The 20,116-nt window shown below is 41.4% G+C and overlaps 1 protein-coding gene across 5 annotated transcripts; it reads right to left on the reverse strand.

Annotated features, from left to right (window-relative positions):
- Positions 1 to 2,069: 2,069 nt before the first annotated feature.
- Positions 2,070 to 14,209, reverse strand: LOC122006256 (MLO-like protein 7). Of its 5 annotated transcripts, XR_006118664.1 has the most exons (6): positions 13,438 to 14,209; positions 11,473 to 12,167; positions 11,181 to 11,391; positions 3,181 to 3,345; positions 2,995 to 3,050; positions 2,070 to 2,100 (listed from the first exon to the last, which is right to left on the reverse strand). XR_006118664.1 is itself a non-coding variant. In XM_042561687.1 (5 exons), exons 1-2 carry the CDS (start codon positions 13,546 to 13,548, stop codon positions 11,751 to 11,753), a joined length of 528 nt encoding a protein of 175 aa, XP_042417621.1. In that variant the 5' UTR covers positions 13,549 to 14,199; the 3' UTR covers positions 2,994 to 3,050; positions 3,181 to 3,345; positions 11,181 to 11,391; positions 11,502 to 11,750. The 5 variants fall into 5 exon arrangements, 4 of the variants coding, with proteins under 4 accessions (XP_042417621.1, XP_042417620.1, XP_042417619.1 ...); XM_042561687.1 differs by lacking the exon at positions 2,070 to 2,100 and having other exon boundaries at positions 2,994 to 3,050; positions 11,502 to 12,167; positions 13,438 to 14,199; XM_042561686.1 differs by lacking the exon at positions 2,070 to 2,100 and having other exon boundaries at positions 2,994 to 3,050; positions 3,181 to 3,245; positions 13,438 to 14,199.
- Positions 14,210 to 20,116: the final 5,907 nt, after the last annotated feature.

Genomic DNA, 20,116 nt, shown 5'->3' on the forward strand with positions numbered 1-20,116 from the left:
GAGTCTCAGGAAGAACAAGTACTCCTTTCAGTGCTTGTTAGAGGTAGGTATTTTATCGAAGAAGACGAGACCGATCCGAGATTGGAAAAGGTATGTGTCCAGCTCGGACTGCTTAGGATAGTAGAAGTAATGGAAGACCTGAGGAGGCAGTTGAATGTTGTGAACTCGGAACAATACTACCACACCACATAGCAGGCGGAAAGAGTTGGGGACGAGCAAGGCGAGTAGGATGCAAAAGTAATTGCAAACCTCGGTTATGAAGGGGTGGATGGGAAATCGAAGACTGGCCACGAACTGATCTCGAAAAAACAAACTGTGCTGACCGGTGGGTCATTGGGTCGATCGGACGAGGAGACTAAAATTATTTCATGGTCAGAGGGGATGTCGTAGATGTTTATGAGACTCGCAGCGTCGCCCGCGTCGAACCGAGTCTCCATGGTAGTATACCAGAGACCAGGAGCGAGGTCGGACGGCTGCGAGGAGTTCGCCATTGACGAAAAACAAAAAGGTAGAGGATACGAAAGGAAAGATGGCCAAAAAACACAAGACTGGAAAGTACGGTGATTGAAAAGGAGCAACAGGAAAGCACAATAGAGATGGAAAGTGAAAGCTTACAAGAGGGAGGAGATCGCCGGAGCACTGAACACGGAAGAACCGCCGGAGCACTAGACGTAGAAGAATCGCCGAAACAGAACTGTCGGATGACACGGAGAAAACGTAAAGGAGGAAAGGGCGCCGCTGAGGCTTTATAAAGATAGACGCGGCCGACTGGAGTCGTCCGATCTAGGGCACAGGAATCGGAGTGCACATCCAACCATTGAATTCGAACCGTCAAACGTCACATCAGCAGTTGTCACCTCGGATGTGCGGTGGCTGCGCCTGAGACATATGGCATCCTCCCACAGGGCAGCATTTAAAGGGTGCGTGCTCGGCCTTAATGAAGGTGATTTGCGTGTATCATGAGGAGATTCAGGTGGCGTCAGCATCGACTGTCCGGCTCGTGTCCTCCGAAAGCGATGAGGAAAAATATCCAAGTACAAAGGCTCGAGGCACCGACCGGGAGAGAAAGATCAGTCCTACAGAGACCGAGCGGGATCCAACTCACCTATTAGCTGACCGGCCAACCGTTCACCAGACTACTTGTCCAGTCAGTCAGACTTGCAGCCTCCTTTGACTAGACTTGAGGGGGAGGCACGTGATCCGGTAGTAAGGTAGGGCCCGCCCGACAGGAGGTCAAAGTGGTCAACATCCGAGGTATGCGTCCGATCGGTCAAGCTACCTTCCCGATCAGCAGGAAGAATAGTCGGCCCGATATTTTGACAGCTCGGTCGGACGCCGGCCCGACACTTCGACAGCTCGGCCGGACGCCGAGCTTCCGACACTCATAAGGCAAAGCGGGAAGAAACGAAGGCCGAGCGGGCATCCCGCTCAGCTAAGCAAGGGGCACGGCACTACAACAAAATCGCTCATAGACATCGGTTTTCCACCGGTGTCTATTTGATTTTCGACCGATGTCTATGAAGCCGATGTTAAAAGTCTGCCATTTTAGACATCGGGTTAAAACCGGTGTAGTATCACTTAACGACACCGATTTTCGAATCGGCTATTAACCGGTGTAGTATCACTTAACGACACCGTTTCATACACGGTGTAAAACCGATGTAATATAGTATGTTAATAACACCAGTTTTGGCAGCGGTAAATGACCGATGTAATATTACTTTATAACACCGGTTTTACATCGGTGGAAAACCGATGTAATATGTATTTTTTCTAACAGCACAGATTTGATTTTAAAACCGACAATAACAAAAAAAAATACACAAATATTCACAAATTGTACAAATATTCTTCATTCAATAATATCCATAAAATACACAAATATTCACAAATTATATAAATAATCTTCTTACAACAATATCCATAAAATACCCAAACATTCTTTTTACATCAAAAGCTAACTAATAGATATCAAAATCAAAGTATAACATTCTGTTAACACATTAAGGTACAACTGTCTCAAATGTAATCTAGCATGCATTCAGCCCACTCGAACCGCACTTCATCAATTTCAACTCTGGAGTACTTGAGATTCGTAAACTGTAAAAACACATAAATAATATATTAGTAAATCAAGACCAAAAATCATAGTTGAAAAAGTAGTAAGAGCACCAGGTAACAAGATGACTAATTTGAATGCTTAAAAAGAGACCTATTCATCATTTATCTCAACCACATCAATGCTTACTTCAATGCTTGCAATAAGGATCTTCAGTGATTCACAAGGTATCAGAAAGTTGAATTTGCAATTACAAATGAAGTAAAAGAATCATATTCAGCTGTCAAAAGATAACTGCTAGGTCCATGCTCTTAGAGAGAACCATACAAAACAAAATGAAAGGTTTTGAACATAAAAAAAAAAATGTTAGTCATGCCAAGACTGAGATCACTCATCTATCTATCATTTCAACCTAATAAATTAGTTACTTTGGTTTTACAAAGTCTCTCAATTGTGTAGGAAGATCACAGAAGAATATTCCTGATAAAAGTTAACTTTCTTTAGTAGAAACAACCAATAGCGCTATAACAAATCCAGGAACAGCAACCAACCATTAGTCACTAATATATGAAGAGATTGCAAATGGAAGTGAACTTAAAGAAACAAAAAGAGCAAATAAAAATCAACTAGACAGCAATGGATCCAACATAAAAAATTGTGCAAAAACTAATAAATAATAATAAGGGTTACAAATCACTCCTACACAATTAGCACTACACTTGCTTCCAACTAAGAGAGCCTATAATTAAACAATCAAAAGTGTACCAATAATTCTCCTTTCTGATAAATAGCTGTAATAATAAATCAAAAGCATAGCATGTTGTGCTCATATAGCTAACAATAAAAGTGAAACAAAAAAATATAGCTCTTGGGAATTAACTGACACGTATGGTAAACATGACCACCAAATCAAAGATGAAGTGTGTGAAAAATACCTTTGGTTTCTCTTCCTCCTTTGGTTTCAGTAGCTCTTCCTTTGAAATAGCTTTCCCTGCAGAAAATAATTCAGTCACTCAGCAGTCAGAAACATGCAAATATAAAACTACAAAATCGGTAGAATCTGGGCTTCCAAATGTACATGAAAAAATTTCAAATTCAATGCTGTGTCAGAGAACTCAAACCTTTTGCATCACGATATACTGGTTCTGCACTTTTACCACTCAAACTAGGATCCAAGGATGCAAATCTGGGACAAAAAAACATAGAATAGTGAACATATATATACTAGTCGTGAAGGCATACTCAGCCGATGTCGTATCCTTTAACCAGTCCTTCCATCTGTGTATCTGCCCAAGAGAAGATTATCAATGCAAAGTGGATACTACAACAGCTAAACTAAATCATCCTCAGGCAATGCTATGGAATTATTCAGAATGATACATAATGTAATCCACTACTCTGTCACTGCAGATTCACCTTTGCTCTTCCAAGGACCATTATAAGAGCACTATTTACCACATGAAACTCAGCCAAAAAGAAGATCAGAATGTGCAACTGGTGCAAGCCTGTGGCAGTAATCAGTTGCTCCTTTTCCTACAAGTGATCGCTGTTAGGATCTCTTCGTACGGCTAGAGAGGGGGGTGTGAATAGCCGACCCCAATTGCTCGCGTTTCTTTCTACAAACTAGGGTTAGCGCAGCGGAAAGGAGAAGAAATCAAACCTTAACGCAAGGATGTAACGAGGTTCGGAGATGATACTCCTACTCCTCGGCGTGTCCGTAAGGTGGACGAGCCCTATCAATCCGTCGGTGGATGAGTCCCCGGAGAACCGGCTAATATCAACTCCTTGTGGGTGGAGAAACCTCGCCACAATCACTTGCAACAGCAAGCTAAGAGTACAAGAGAATAGCAAGAACAAAATACAACAGGAATGTAAACACAGTAGCTTGCCTTCTCGTCGACTGGGGTCCCGGATGAAGTAGCAGCTTCACGGACAGATGCAACAAGCAACTCAGCAGCAGCTGATCCAGTCGTGGAATGAAGCTCACGCGAAGCTTCGACAAGGAGGAGCTCAACAAAGCTCAAGCACAACAGCACTTCGCAACAGGAAGGAAGAAGAAGAAGTTCACGCGCAGCAGCAGCCCTCGACCCCTTTATACCTGCGAAGAAGACAGCGAAGAAACTAGCCGTTGCGTCGCAACGGCTAGAACCCTGATCGGTCTACGGACCGATCAGGCCCTGTGCTGATCGGTCCCCAGACCGATCAGTTAGTGCACAGAACCTTCTGTGCGTACTCTGATCGGTCTGTGGACCGATCAGGCTTCCGCGACATCGTCTCCTGATCGGTCCCCAGACCGATCAGGACATGGCCTGATCGGTCCGTAGACCGATCAGCCTGCCTTTCTTTTCGCCTCTGTTAACTGGCGATCGGTCACGGGCCGAATCGATGTAGAGTTTATTGATGTCGATCGGTCACCGACCGATCGAGCAACAAGGTATCGGATCGATGCGGTGACCGATCCGAGCTTGGTTTTTGCCCAAACCAAGTTCCAAGACTTCGAACCAATATCCGGTCAACCTTGACCTGTTGGTACCATCCCAAGCATCCGGTCACTCCTTGACCTGCTACCACTCCAAGTGTCCGGTCAATCCCTTTGATCTACTTGGACTTTCCAACACCGTAAGTCCGATCATCCCCGATCCATCTGGATTTTCCCTTGCACGGCTTCACTCACGGGACTTTCACCGCTTCACTCACGGATTTTCACAACTGCCTAACATCCTAGTTAGGACTTTCTCCTGCTGGCTTCACTCACGGGACTTTCCAACCGCCTAACATCCATTAGGACTTTCCCATCGCCTGACTTCACTCACGGGACTTTTCCCGTGCAAGTCTCCATACTTGGACTTTTCGCTCAAGTCTCCATACTTGGACTTTTCCAGTGCGAAGTCTCCATACTTGGACTTTTCGCGTGCCAAGCTCCCTGCTTGGACTTTTCCGTGCCAAGTCTCCATACTTGGACTTTTCCAGTGCCAAGCTCCCTACTTGGACTTTTCCGTGCCAAGTCTCCATACTTGGACTTTTCCCGAATCAGGTCAACCAGGTCAACCCTGACCTACGGTTGCACCAATAATCTCCCAAACATCTATTCTTGTCCCACATCAAGAATAGAACTCTCTCACGAGTGTCAAACATCAACATGCAACACAACTAGGTCAACCTTGACCTAAGGTTGCACCGACAATCTTCCCAAGTCAAACATCAAAACAACTCTAACTCAAGCCAACCTGAGCATTGTCAACCTTGACCTAAGTTGTTGCACCAACAATCTCCCCCTTTTTGATGTTTGACAAAACCATAATCAAGTTAGGTTAAACCGATAACCTTAACTCAGGTTTTCCAATGTTCTTCCTTGAACATTCTTTCCAAACTCCAATATTCTCCCTTGAACGTTTCTCCCCCAAACTTAGGTTAACCCGATAACCTAACTTGGGTTCCCCAATAATTCTCCCCCTTTTTGACACACATCAAAAAGAATTCCAATGTTCTTCCTTGAACATTCCTTGACATTCTTCCCTAGCTTAGGTTAACCCGATAACCTAACTTGGGTTCTCCAATAATTCTCCAATGACTACTCTCCCCTTTTTGACACACATCAAAAAGAAAAAGGAGGGTATCAAGGTCAAGAGTTTCTTCCTAATGAAAGTCCCATACCTTTCATTTGAAACTCTTAATTTCCCCCTTGATACTAAACTCAACAATCAACTTAGTGATAATCCCATATCACTAATCCTTAAAAGTCTTTTGGAGTAAAAACTCCCCCTAAAAGTCAACTCCCCCTTGACAATTAGGTAAAACTTCCCCTAAAGGTCAACTCCCCCTTGACCATTGCACCAACAATGTCTTGGCGAGTTTCAAACCTTTAGAAATCCACAAAACCCAACTTCCAGCTGAAATTTCAGACCAACAGCTGAAAATCAGAAACTGGCACGCACTGATCGGTCCCCAGACCGATCAGGAACCCCATGGATCGGTCCCCAGACCGATCCACGCTTTCTGGATCGTCACTGATCGGTCACCAGACCGATCAGATCTTCCCTGGATCGGTCCCCGGACCGATCCAGCCACTGAAATCAGAATTTCTGATTTCCCCTTCCGGAAATTCAGAAACTCCTAATAAATTCCAGAAAATTCCAAAAATCATGAAATTTTGAGGATACATTCCTCATAACATACACTATCATGGAAAAATAGTTTTCTATGAAAATAGTTTCCATTTTTCAATCTTGATACAAAATTCAAAAGCTTTGAAATAGTTCAAAGTTAAGTCAACTTTGTATCACAATGTTCAATGATGAATGCTATCACTATGAAAGCTTCATCAAGGTTTTTCAAATCAATTTTAAAATGCTTTTAAAACCATTTGAATTTAGGACCATAATCTTAGAGCTAAATGTACATGACTTGTACACAAGCTTTCCCTATGATCCTTCATTTCTTGAATTAGGCTCATCTAGGTACAAGACCTATGTACCTTGATCCTAACTCATGATCCTAATATCTCACACACATCTAAAGTGTATCAAACACATCCAAGTCAATTTTGATGTGAGATATGGGTTTAGGTTATCTTAGACTAAGTTCTCATGCATTTGCTAAACTACACTTTGATCTCAATATCAAATGTGTTTTTATCCTTAAATCAAATTCATTGATTATTAATGCAAGAGATGATGACATGGCATAAATGATATCATAAATGGAAAACATGTGCCAAAGTCATGATGTCATGGCATAAAGTATGAAACTTGACTAGAGCATGACATATAGATAACCTAAGCATTATCATGACATTTCAAATGATAATAAGATAAATATGATGTCATGGCATGGCATATGGCAACCAATCATGGTAAGTTAGCATAGATAAATATACCTAGATTACCTATCTAAGTATCCTTAACCACTTTGCTAACTTAAAATCTAACCCTAGATTGCCCATATATCCCTAAGAGAAAACCAAAATCCCAATTATGGTATTTCTCTAGGTTTTCTTAAATTGTGCCAAATAAGATTGAAATCGATATTTTTCAAATATGGCACAATTTACTCTTTAAGGAGTAAATAATAATTCTTTTTCATTTTCAAAGGTTATCAAAACCTTGAAAATGCTCCTTGAGTGTCAATTTCCTCAAAGTTGGGTTAACTACCCTTCTAATTGGAGTTGACACTCTCTAACCCATCTATGGGGTAGAGAAGATGCTCCTAGGAACCCAATACCTATTAGAGCTCATCGGGTTCACTAAATATTCACTAGGGATAACTTCCCTAGCAACCCTCCTAATGACCCTCTTAGGCTTTGAGGCCTTGGTCATTTGGGTCTCATCAAGGTCAACTATAGGGGTGACTCCCCTTGTAACCTTGGTAATGGTCTTCCTAGCCCTAGGTTTTGTTCCATAATCAAATGGAACATTGTGGTAAGTGGGCTTGACCATTTGGGACTTAGGTTTGTGACCCAAACCTTTCTTGTCCTTGGACTTGGGTTTTTGACTCTTAAACCCTAGAGATGACTTCTCCAAGTTCTTAAGAGCCTTTTCCAAAGTATCAAGTCTTGACCTCAAGACTTGATTCTCCTTCTCTAATACCTCAATTTTTGATTTGTCATTTTTCTTTGAGGCATTCCTAGGCATGTGTCTAGTTGATTTGGGATTCCTACCTAGGTTCTCCTTAACCTTAGATGAGGTAATTCTAGGGTTGGCTTTCCTAGTGTTATCCTTATCTAGGCTCACATGTTTGGCACCTAAGCATGTGTATCGATTTCTAATGTTATCATGCTTATCATTATTGACTAGTGCAATAAAATTTCTAGCATGCATCTTACTAGTATTGCACGAATGAGACTTAAATGATACCTTAGGGTTTGCCTTAGCTCCCCCTATAGAAGTGCTCGGTCTCTTGCCCTTGTGAGGTTGCCTCCCCCTCGGACAATGACTCCGATAATGTCCCCTTCACTTGCATTGGAAGCACACCACGTGCTCCTTGCCTTTGCGTATCGGAACTCCGGCTTCCTTGACCTTTGGCGCCGGTGGAGTCTTTCTTACCCTCTTTGGACACTTACTCTTGTAATGTCCATGTTCCCTACACTCAAAGCACATAATGTGTAATTTAATTGAACTTAAATTGCTTGAGTTACCTAGGGTTGAGGGTGGATGCGAGCTCTCTTCTTCATCCCTTTCGGAGGTAGAAGCTTCTTCTTCTTGCTCCGAACTTGAAGAAGAACTCTCCTCCTCTTTGTCCTTAGATGTTGAGTAACCCTCAACTTCTAATTCGCTCCCTCCATGATGTGAGCTACTTGGCTCACTAGGCTCCTCTTCATGGCTTGAAGTGGAGCTCTCCTCATGGTACTTGGCCAAGTTATCCCACAACTCCTTGGCATTGTTGTATTTACCTATCTTACACAAAATATTAGTAGGTAATGAAAATTCAATTGTTTTAGTTACCTCATTGTTGATCGTGGATTGGTGGACTTGTTCCTTCGTCCACTCCTTCTTCTCAAGTGGTTTTCCTTCTTCATCCACCGGAGGAGTAAAACCTTCTTGTACACAAAACCAATTCATTATGTTAGTCATAAGAAAATACTTCATCCTTACCTTCCAATACGCGAAGTCGCCGCATTCGTAGAAAGGTGGAATGGTGACATCTTCTTCATAGAGATCCATTCTCTAGCTTTGCTCCCACGAGTGTTGATCCGTCGAAGAGCGGCCTCACTCTGATACCACTTGTTAGGATCTCTTCGTACGGCTAGAGAGGGGGGTGTGAATAGCCGACCCCAATTGCTCGCGTTTCTTTCTACAAACTAGGGTTAGCGCAGCGGAAACTAAATGCAGAAAGAAAACAGGAGAAGAAATCAAACCTTAACGCAAGGATGTAACGAGGTTCGGAGATGATACTCCTACTCTTCGGCGTGTCCGTAAGGTGGACGAGCCCTATCAATCCGTCGGTGGATGAGTCACCGGAGAACCGGCTAATATCAACTCCTTGTGGGTGGAGAAATCTCGCCACAATCACTTGCAACAGCAAGCTAAGAGTACAAGAGAATAGCAAGAACAAAATACAACAGGAATGTAAACACAGTAGCTTGCCTTCTCGTCGACTGGGGTCCCGGATGCAACAAGCAACTCAGCAGCAGCTGATCCAGTCGTGGAATGAAGCTCACGCAAAGCTTCGACAAGGAGGAGCTCAACAAAGCTCAAGCACAACAGCACTTCGCAACAGGAAGGAAGAAGAAGAAGTTCACGCGCAGCAGCAGCCCTCGACCCCTTTATACCTACGAAGAAGACAGCGAAGAAACTGGCGTTCGGGCGAAGAGAACCCTGATCGGTCTACGGACCGATCAGGCCCATCGGTCCCCGGACCGATCGGAAGTTCATAGAATCGTCGCAACGGCTCGTGCGTGGACCGATCAGGCTTCCGCGACATCGTCTCTGATCGGTCCCGGACGCACATCGATCAGATGCGTGGACCGATCACCGCTTCTTTTCGCCTCTGCTGGCGATCGGTCCACGATCGATCAAGAATCAACAGAGTTCTATCCGATCGGTCACGACCGATCGTAGCAAACAGGTATCCGGATCGGTCGGTGACCGATCCGAGCTTGGTTTTTGCCCAAACCAAGTTCCAAGACTTCAAACCAATATCCGGTCAACCTTGACCTATTGGTACTTCATCCCAAGCATCCGGTCACTCCTTGACTGCTAGAACTCTCGCCAAGTGTCCGGTCAATCCTTTGACCTACTTGGACTTTCCAACACCGGAAGTCCGATCATCCCCGATCCATCTGGATTTTCCCTTGCCCGGCTTCACTCACGGGACTTTCACCTGCTTCACTCGGATTTTCACACCGCCTAACATCCCGTTAGGACTTTCTCACCGCTCGGCTTCACTCACGACTTTCCAACCGCCTAACATCCCGGTTAGGACTTTCCCACCGCCTGACTTCACTCACGGGACTTTCCCGTGCCAAGTCTCCATACTTGGACTTTTCCAGCCAAGTCTCCATACTTGGACTTTTCCGCAAGTCTCCATACTTGGACTTTTCGCGCGCCCCCTGCTTGGACTTTTCCGTGCCAAGTCTCCATACTTGGACTTTTCCAGTGCCAAGCTCCCTACTTGGACTTTTCCGTGCCAAGTCTCCATACTTGGACTTTTCCCGAATCAGGTCAACCAGGTCAACCCTGACCTACGGTTGCACCAATAATCTCCCAAACATCTATTCTTGTCCCACATCAAGAATAGAACTCTCTCACGAGTGTCAAACATCAACATGCAACACAACTAGGTCAACCTTGACCTAAGGTTGCACCGACAATCTTCCCAAGTCAAACATCAAAATACAACTCGAGTCACGTCAACTCGAGTCGGGTCAACCAGGTCAACCTTGACCTAAGGTTGCACCAACAATCGCAACTGAACATTTTAGTGAAAGCTTCTTAGATTTTGTTTACAATAGATTATTTTCAACCAAACAATCAGAGAATTGGAAGTTGCTGTGCACTCACTGGGGGGCATTCAACCACTGAATCACCAGTAGCTAAAATCCTGCGCTTCAGGTGTGACTCCGTCAGCACCAGCGCGAGCAGCCGCCTTTTATTTCTGCCAGTTGACTCTGCATCAGGGCGACATGGCAGCATAGAATCTGCAACTGCCTTCGGCACGCAGATTTTCACGATCTGGTCCTGACTAAATGTCAACAGCAAGGAGATGAAGCCCAACATTTAAACAATTAAAATAAGGATTAGTATTGATTACCCATTTATCTTAATAGGTTAGGTTAAATTCGAGTATCAATCCTTTAATCCTAAGGTTACCATTTAAGATAGCTTATCCAGCCACTCTACTCACTGCATCTCCTAATCTCTAATTCCTTTCTTCTTAGGCAATCATTTAGTCTCCAACTAGTATATGGTTTGTAACAAAAGCATAGTATTCGGTTTGTATAAAAAAAATCATTGTAACAAAAGCATAGCATCCGGTTTGTATCAAAAAATCATAGCAAGCATGAGTTTGTAAATCACGAATAAGTATTGGCAACATAATAGGCAATGAATGAGCCATATTGGAATTCAAGCAGGACAAATTGAACTTGAGATTAAGTATTGCATAAAGAAAGAATTGGATTTACCATATCCTTCCATAGAGATAATTTGTAAATCACCACCAAAATAGCGAGCATAGAGACGACTAATTGGAAGCCCATAACCATAACCAGCCATAATTACTCCATCTGAGCTTCCTTCATCGTTTTCCTCGAGTGGATTTTTAGCAGTGCTATAGAGATATGTGAAAATCTTTGGAAGACCACTTCTTGGTATGCCACCCCCTTCATCTGATATCTGAAATAATTGATAGCATATCAAGATCAGTATTCCAAAGCTAGAAAAACTAGTGACTGGAAATCAACCAAATCTTCTAACCATCTGATCTGCCAGGATCAAATTTCAACCTTTTATGGTCACTTTTTATTAACTGGCCATCACCAAGATTTTATCCCAACCACATTGATCATAAGATTTGTTTTTGGAATAACTTTATCTAGAGATCTTCTGTACCTGAGAAAGCAAAATGAGGTTGTATATTCTCAAAAATCAAAGTTTGTTCTGGTCCATTACATGATAATTCTCCAAGATTAATGACTTAAAACGGCTGAACAAAGCAAGGTGAATAACAGTAGCTAAATGTCAAACTTGATCATTCATTTCTTTCTCTTTTTTGGGCGTTGAATTATGTCTTCAACCTCTTCTTCATCATCCTCTTCCTCCTCTTCCTCCTCTTCCCCCTCATCCTCAGCATTACCACTATCATCATCGTCGTCATCGTCATCATCTTGTTCATTGTTGTCATTGGGATCCTGATCTTCAGGCTCTTCCCCTTCATTCTCATCTGGTTTGCCTCCATCATCATCCTCATCACCTCCTGCAGCTTCATTGCTGTTCGCATCATTTGGGTTTTCACGGCCCACATTGTCTTCCTCCGAGTGCTCCTCTCCTCCTCCCTCCGAATCTCCATCTTTGTCTCCCTTGCCATCCCCATCGCTATCCCTGTCTCCATCTTCTTCTAAGTACTCACTCTTCTGGCCAAGCTGGACCTCAGGCATCTTATTGACTAGGTCCTGAATGCAAAAGTCATTCAATTGAGAAGTATTAGTCTTCTTTAGCAACATTAGTGTTGAATGCAAAAAAGTCAAGAAAGGTTTCCAAACTTAAACTTGCGTCATTTTGCACAAACACTACGTTTTGCAGCGAGTTGAATTTCACTAAGAAAACACAAATTAAATTATCTAGAATTTCAACAAGGTGCATCCACTAGAATGCAGCATAAACCATCCGCAAGACCTACATCCTTAAAATGCCAATGTATATTTGACATGATTTTACAAAGCTATTGAAATTGTCTACAGACAGCAGAACATCAAGACACCCTTTTTTCCATCCACAATTCATAGCAAAAAAGTTGAATAACTAATGTTTGTCCCTTAGCCAAACAATGATTGTTCAGCAAAAGTTCAGAAACATCAATGGATACCATGTTCGTGAACAAAGAGGGAAGATAACAAAAGAGACCAGCTAGCATTGCCACCTGACCAACACAGGGTCAGATATTGATCAATGCAAGACTACATAGTACTAGGATACGAAAGAAGGAAACTTTTAATTTTCTAAGGCTGGATGATTAAAAACATTTTTAAAAAGTGTTTGTAAATATAAATTTATCAAAAAAACTGGAAGCTAAATTGGACGGAAACACATGAACAGTAATTTTTCTGTCTGATTTGGGGAGTGTAATGAGGTGAAAGTGAGAAAGTTTTTTTCAGTAAACTGCTCCTACTTCCTATTTCAAAACCAGACTAACAGACTAGTTGAATAAATTTTCGGATCATGGCTTGCAATTCCAGAAGGGAGGAGTAAGAAGAATCAAAAAGCCCCATGGTGGTCCATATCAACCATCTTAAAGAATTCTGGTGAGCAGTTATGCCCATAGGCCCACACTCCTGGGTCCTAAAGGCATGGAAGGGCACTGGTTCGGTTCCTGACAAGATTAAAAGGAAACTTTCATTTTACCAGAAGGTTTATCTACTTTCAAAAACGCTTTTAGTGTTCTAAGATCGTCAAAAAACCCCTTAAGTTTGAAAACTGGAACAAGCATTTGCCCCATTTTTCATCATTCCATTTAAGTCACTGTTAAATGTTAGTAGTTATTGTAAGATATATTTAAAGAACAGATAAATCTTATAGGTCGGTGCAATAAATTTTTTCCTAAAATTAACATCGAGCTTGCAAAGATGCATCTTGTATTTTTATTTTCTGGAATGACACAAAAGAGCAGTAATTGAGGGAGACAAGAAAACCTTTTAAAAGTGAAATGACGGAATCAACTCTTACCGTGAGCAGAAATCGAGCTGCGGCGAGCAATTCCGCCACCGGAACTGTGCTGTTGCAATTCAGCGATTGGAGAAGCGCCGCTTCGGCGGCCGCCTGGGCTTGGACGGCCATGATCCTGCCTGCCGGCGATGGACGGAAATGCCAAATGGAAAATAGCTGCCGTCGGATGTGATGGAAATCGGAAACCCTATTCGAGAACAAAGAAAGAAAATTCCATTTTCTTCTATACTCTTTATTTTTCCCAACTAGATCATTTTAGCAAACAAGATTTTGAAGAAAATCCCAAATAAGCCGATCGTTTTCATGCTCTGTGTTGAATGAAAACGATCTGGCAGTAGAACCAGTCGATCTACAAACCGAAACCCTTAACCGAATCCGATCACAGAGGATCTGGCAGTAGAATTAAAGAGCGAAAAATCGATGCGGAGACGATCCGGGTGTCGGAGGCGTTGGCGCCGATGCGGACTGTGCGGCTGACCCGGGACAGGGGACGAGACGCGGCGACGATGCGGCGGCTGCTGGCGATGGAGGGGGGCCTGGCGGTGTGCCCGGAGGGGACGACGTGCCGGGAGCCGTACCTGCTGCGGTTCAGCCCGCTGTTTGCAGAGGTGGCGGAGGAGGTGGTGCCGGTGGCTCTGGACGCGCGGGTGGGAATGTTGTACGCTACCAAGGCCTCCTCTTCTCAACCAAATGGAGGAGTTGGAGGAGATGCGGTGTGGTTGGACGGAGAAGCAAGTTCATCGTGTCTTGATCCTGATCGGGAAAGGATCTAGGAAGGGGGGAAGAGGGAGATGAGGTTGAGAGAGATGGTCGGAGGTTTAGGTTTAGACTGAGAGAGATGGTCGAATGGTCGGATGGTCGGAGGTTTAGGTTATCGCGAGAGAGATGTCGCGCGGAGGAAGGGCGGGATAAAGATTTAGGTTTGGAGGGAATTCACAGTGTGCAGATTTTGGCTTGTGGGGAAAAATTAAAATATTATTTGGGTTCATTAACATCGGATTTTAAAAACCGATGTTAAAATCGGTGTCTATTAACCAAAAAAAGGGCGCTCATAGACATCGCCTAAAAAACCGATGTCTATGAGCTAAAATCTGCGCTCATAGACACCGATTTTTAGAAAAATCGGTGTAAAATATTCAAAGACTTCGGTTTTAGCCTAAAATCGTTGTTGTTCCACTGATGTCTATGAGCGATTTTGTTATAGTGCGGCTTCGACCCGGCAGTTGGGGCTCCCTTGCTTGATTGGGTGGAGCCGGACAGCAGCTCATGGGTCGAGCGGATGCTCGGCCCTGCCGTCGCATCACCTGAACGGCGGACTGGCCGAGCGGCTCTCCCACTCAGCCTAATAGCAAACAAAGGGAGCCGTTAGCAATATCTTCCTAGGGACCAGTGTCATCAACAGCCGACATGATCAACGGCAGGGCCAGGTAGAGGATCGTACGGTGGAAGCTTCCACTGCCATGCCAGGGATATGCTCGGCCTGTTCAGATATGGCGTCAGACACGCTTTTCTGACACGACCTTTCCAGGTATACTTTGGGAAGCATGCACGTCTCGAGAAGTGTGCACGCGCCTCCCGGGAGCTCTATATAAGAAGCCCCAAAGCTTCATCGGAGGTATGATTGGATCACTGTAGCTACAGTTACGTTGCTTCTTTCTACTTCATTATTCATTCGCCTGCTAGTGATTGACTTGAGCGTCGGAGGGTCATCGTCGGGGAACCCCTCCCTGGCTCGGCACTAACGACTTGTGGTTGTACGCTTAGCTCGTCGGAGGATCACGTCATCTTCGGTCGGCAGCGAGTCAACGTAAGCGTCATCTACCCAGCGTCCGTTTACTCGCTCTCGTCATCTTCGGTCGGTAGCCAGTCAACGTGAGCGTCATCTACCCAGCGTCCATCTACTCACTCTCGGACAGGATCACTGATGTAGACATGAAATTGAATATATACGAACTAGACAGAATGCACACCAGCTTGGGAGCATGACTTGGTGAGCCCAATTCCTAGGGTTATGATGGGATGGAAGGGTGTTCAATTATTACTCAGATATACACAGTTTGATTGCTTGCTACAATGTATTCATGGAAAAAAAAATTTCAAATGAGACGTAAAAGTGTTCAGCTTTTGGTCCGCCCGCATGAGCACTTCGGTTGACAGTTTTTGATCATATAGAGGGAAGGTTGGTGAGAGACGTGGCCAGGGAAGTGCATGTTGGGGAGCTAGGAATTCAAAAGTTGGCACAAGTGGAGTGAGGAAGATTACATGATGTGTTAACTTGCTAATAGTAATTATGATGTGTTAACTTGCTAATAGTAATTATGGTCCATCAATCAAGTTAGTTAAAATGAAAATATATAACAATAGAAACAAGTGCTGACACATGAGATTTTACATGATTCATTCACTAGTTCCTACTTCATGGCCTATAACTCAAGGTGAGTGACTCCCAAATTTCATTAACTTTTTCTTTCTTAGAGATACAGAAATCTCTTACAAGAAATCTTCTTACAATGAGAAAAACAATAAACAACAATGAGAGCATAAGAATGTTGAAATTTAGCGCTATTTTGTCATCCTTGATAAATTGATTTTGGTTCTTAATTTATAGCCTCCAAGTTCCTTTTAAATAAGCTTCACTTTGTTCTTATGTAGTACTCTTGCAAGTCAACCTTTTTAAAATTAAAAGGGCGTTTGGTTAAATAATGAGAATCACTATGAGTATGGATTTGATAGTAGGATGGAATGGGAATAGGAATGGAAATGAAATCTATCAAATTATATAGGTTTGGTTGATTCCCATAAATCTAGTAATCATTCTCAAAATGTCATTCCCAAACAACCCACAATCCAAACACTATCTTTTACTATCATTCCATTCCCTCATTCTCAAACTCATCAACCAAACACCCCCTAACTATTTTTACAATTTCATTCTTATTGTACCTGACAATAAATCCCTCTGTTTACTCAGCTTGATTAAAGTTGACTGTTCTATATCGAGATGGATCCTTCAGTTGAGTCAACTCTGATTCAATTAGACTAAGTACTACATTATTGTGTGAGCCATCTGATGCTTATAGATTTTCTTTTCCAAATCAATAATCTTGGTTCTCATTTATGTTAGGGATTCAGTTGAATCAATTTGATAGTCGATTTCCAAGTCAACTCCACTTCAAATAGAAATATATTGTCTATGAGTAGTTCATCCTAAGTTGACTCCCTAGTCAACTCAGTACACCAATCGACTAACAATTAAACTATGATCGAGTCTTCACCTAAATCAGTATCCACCTAAACTCTAAAGTATAGGTCATTGGACTTTCACAAGTCACGTAAGGGTTCATCTATTATAGCTTTGCTTGCTAAAGGGGCCATCTCTCATCGTTTCTCAGTTCCTTAGAAGCACTAAACTCTCAGTTTATTCTACGTGTTATCCTTTAATCATCTGCGTATATAATCCACCTCTTGCTTTTGTTTTTCGTGTAGTACCTTTCGTGTAGTACCTTGCATGTGTCGTACCATCCTTATCTTACTGTCAATTGTTGAGCAAATGATCCAATACTAACTTGGTCTCACCTATCAAAAATAAATAAAAATAAATAAATAAATAACTAGGTCAAATATCATCGGACCTAGATGATCGATTCAGCCTTATAAAAATATCCCATTGACCATCAGGATAAATCGAGAAGCGCTCATGGTGGACGAACCAAAAGTTGAACATTCCTTAGTTTTACATCTTATTTGGAGAAAAAATTCTTACAAATATACCATAACGAGCAATCAAACTGTGGGCATTTAAGCAACAACTAAACACCCTTCCACCCCACCATAACCCTGGGGGCTGGTCTCACTAAATCAAGCTCTCAAGCTAGTGTGTATTCTGTCTAGTTCGTATATATTTAATTTCATGACTACATCAGTAACACAGAAGGTTTTAACTTAAATCCTTTGCTCCACATAAAAAAACCAACTAAATTTTTAAATTTGGTTTGATTTATTTAAAATTTTAATTTTTTTTACTAAAAAAATAATTAATTCGGTTCAGGTTCGATTATAAAATTTATTATTCAGTTAAACTAAATTTTTAGACTATTTTTAAGACCGAAACCAAATTTTATTAAACAAAACTAAATGTTTAAGCCTTAATTAAAAAAATTCGATTAATTTAGTTTTTATCAAATTAACCAATATTTTATCGGTTCAGTTTATTCGATTTTTTTTAATTTGGTTGATTTAATTAGTTTGAAAATAAATCGGTTCGATTTTAACTGAATACTCACCTCTAGATGCACGTGTGGATTTTTACATTCGTTAGATTGATCGTTTGCTTTTCTAAAAAACTATTACAATGCAGCAGAAATAGAAAAATAAGTGGAATAAAATTAAAAAGTACTGACACGCAGAGAGTAAACTATACGATCTATGACACTTCTATGGGTCAACCCTACTAACTCTATTATCTTTTTACCTTTTTAAGACAATTTTCATAGGATAAGAAATCTCTGACAATTCATATTCTTATAGAAAATACAACGGCAATTTATCAAATCATGCACCTAAATATCTTAATTGATCAAAAGACGTATGCTACTTTGGTATTTACCAAAGGACGCACTTTTTCAAGTGCACTTCCCTTTTTATCCTTCTGACTAATCAAACTTTTTTTTTGTCATTTTTCTTTTCTCCCTCCTCTCTTTCCTATCTCCTCTTTCATCAACGACATTTAAAATTTAGTTAATTTTTTGAAAACATTTTAATACATTTAGATAAGCTAAAATAAACTATGAATAGTAAATTTAAACTCCTTGCAACATCAGAAATCTACAGGAACTGAAATGGGTGTAATCGGAGGTCTTTAGGTCCACCAGTGGGTTTCGGTCAAAACCCACTAATGGACCTAGAGAGCTCCGATTGCACCCATTTCAGTTTCTATGGATTCCTGGTGTTGCAAGGAGTTTAAATTTGCTATCCATTATTTATTTTGACTTTTAGAAGGTGTTACAATACAAGAAGAAAGAATCAGCAAAAATAATTCATATCAGGCCCACGTTGGGCCTGATATGATTCATATCAGGCCCACGTTTGCTGATTCTTTCTTCTTGTATTTTAACACCTTCTAAAAGTCAAAATAAACAATGGATAGCAAATTTGAACTCCTTGCAACATCAGGAATCTACAGGAACTGAAATGGGTGTAATCTGAGATCTCTAGATCCATCAGTGGGTTTCGGTCAAAACCCACTAATGGACCTAGAGAGCTCCGATTGCACCCATTTCAGTTTCTATGAATTCCTGGTGTTGCAAGGAATTTAAATTTGCTATCCATTATTTATTTTGACTTTTAGAAGGCGTTAAAATACAAGAAGAAAGAATCAGTAAAAAGGCTCTACATTAGGCCTGATATGAATCATATCAGGCCCAACGTGGGCCTGATATGATTCATATCAGGCCCAACGTGGGCCTGATATGAATTGTTTTTGCTGATTCTTTCTTCTTGTATTGTAACACCTTCTAAAAATTAAAATAAATAATGGATAGCAAATTTGAACTCCTTGCAACACCAGGAATCCATAGAAACTGAAATGGGTGCAATCGGAGCTCTCTAGGTCCATAAGTGGGTTTTGATCGAAACCCACTGATGGACCTAGAGACCTCAGATTACACCCATTTCAGTTCCTGTAGATTCCTGATATTGCAAAGAGTTCAAATTTGCTATCCATTGTTTATTTTGACTTTTAGAAGGTGTTAAAATATAAGAAGAAAGAATTAGCAAAAAGACTCCACGTTAAGACTGATATGAATCATATCAGGCCCACGTTGGGCCTGATATGATTCCATATCAGGCCCAATATGGATATCACTCTATTAAGAATTCTCAATTGTTTTAGGAACTCTTCATTTCCAATGTAGCATTTTATTTTGACTTAAATCTCAGTTCATGATGTATGTCTTTGTTGGGGGTTTGAAAAATTATACGAAAAAACCTTAACTGTTGAATACCTCTTCAAATATGTTGGATTGGATATTGAAAAGTAATGATTTTTGCAATTCCTCTACCTTTTGCTTGGTATCTTTTTCCCATTTAAATAATTGACACACTTTTCTTTCAGCCTTCAAAATTTGGAGTGGTGTCTCTTTGTCCTTTTCCCTTATTTCTCATAAGTGATCTCATTTTCTGGATTAATTTTCTTTTACAAAGAAAGAAGAAATAAGTGAGTCATGACTTATTTGCAGTTACATGCTAATAAAAGAATTAGGTCTATCTGGTATTGTGTCAATTCTATTTATTGGAATTATACGTATCTTCTCTTTTTTCAATAACTATACTATGACTATTTGTTCTAAGTGTTTGCATATGTATTTCTTATAGGTAATGAAACATTATACATTCTCTAATTTGTCAGAGAACTCTCAACGTTTTGCTACTGCCTTTTTCCACTTGATTTCATCACTAGCTGAAACATTTATGTAGGAGGATATACATTGATGCCCTTATCTATTTTTTACTTAGAGCAATCATAAACACATCCATTATGAAATGAAGAGTTCCTAAAACAGTTGAGCATTCCTAATAGAGTGAGATCCACGTTGGGCCTGATATGGAATCATATCAGGCCCAACGTGGGCCTGATATGATTCATATCAGGCATAACGTGGAGCCTTTTTGCTGATTCTTT

The sequence above is a fragment of the Zingiber officinale genome, chromosome 7B (genome assembly GCF_018446385.1).
Source record: "Zingiber officinale cultivar Zhangliang chromosome 7B, Zo_v1.1, whole genome shotgun sequence".
Taxonomy (NCBI): domain Eukaryota; kingdom Viridiplantae; phylum Streptophyta; class Magnoliopsida; order Zingiberales; family Zingiberaceae; genus Zingiber; species Zingiber officinale.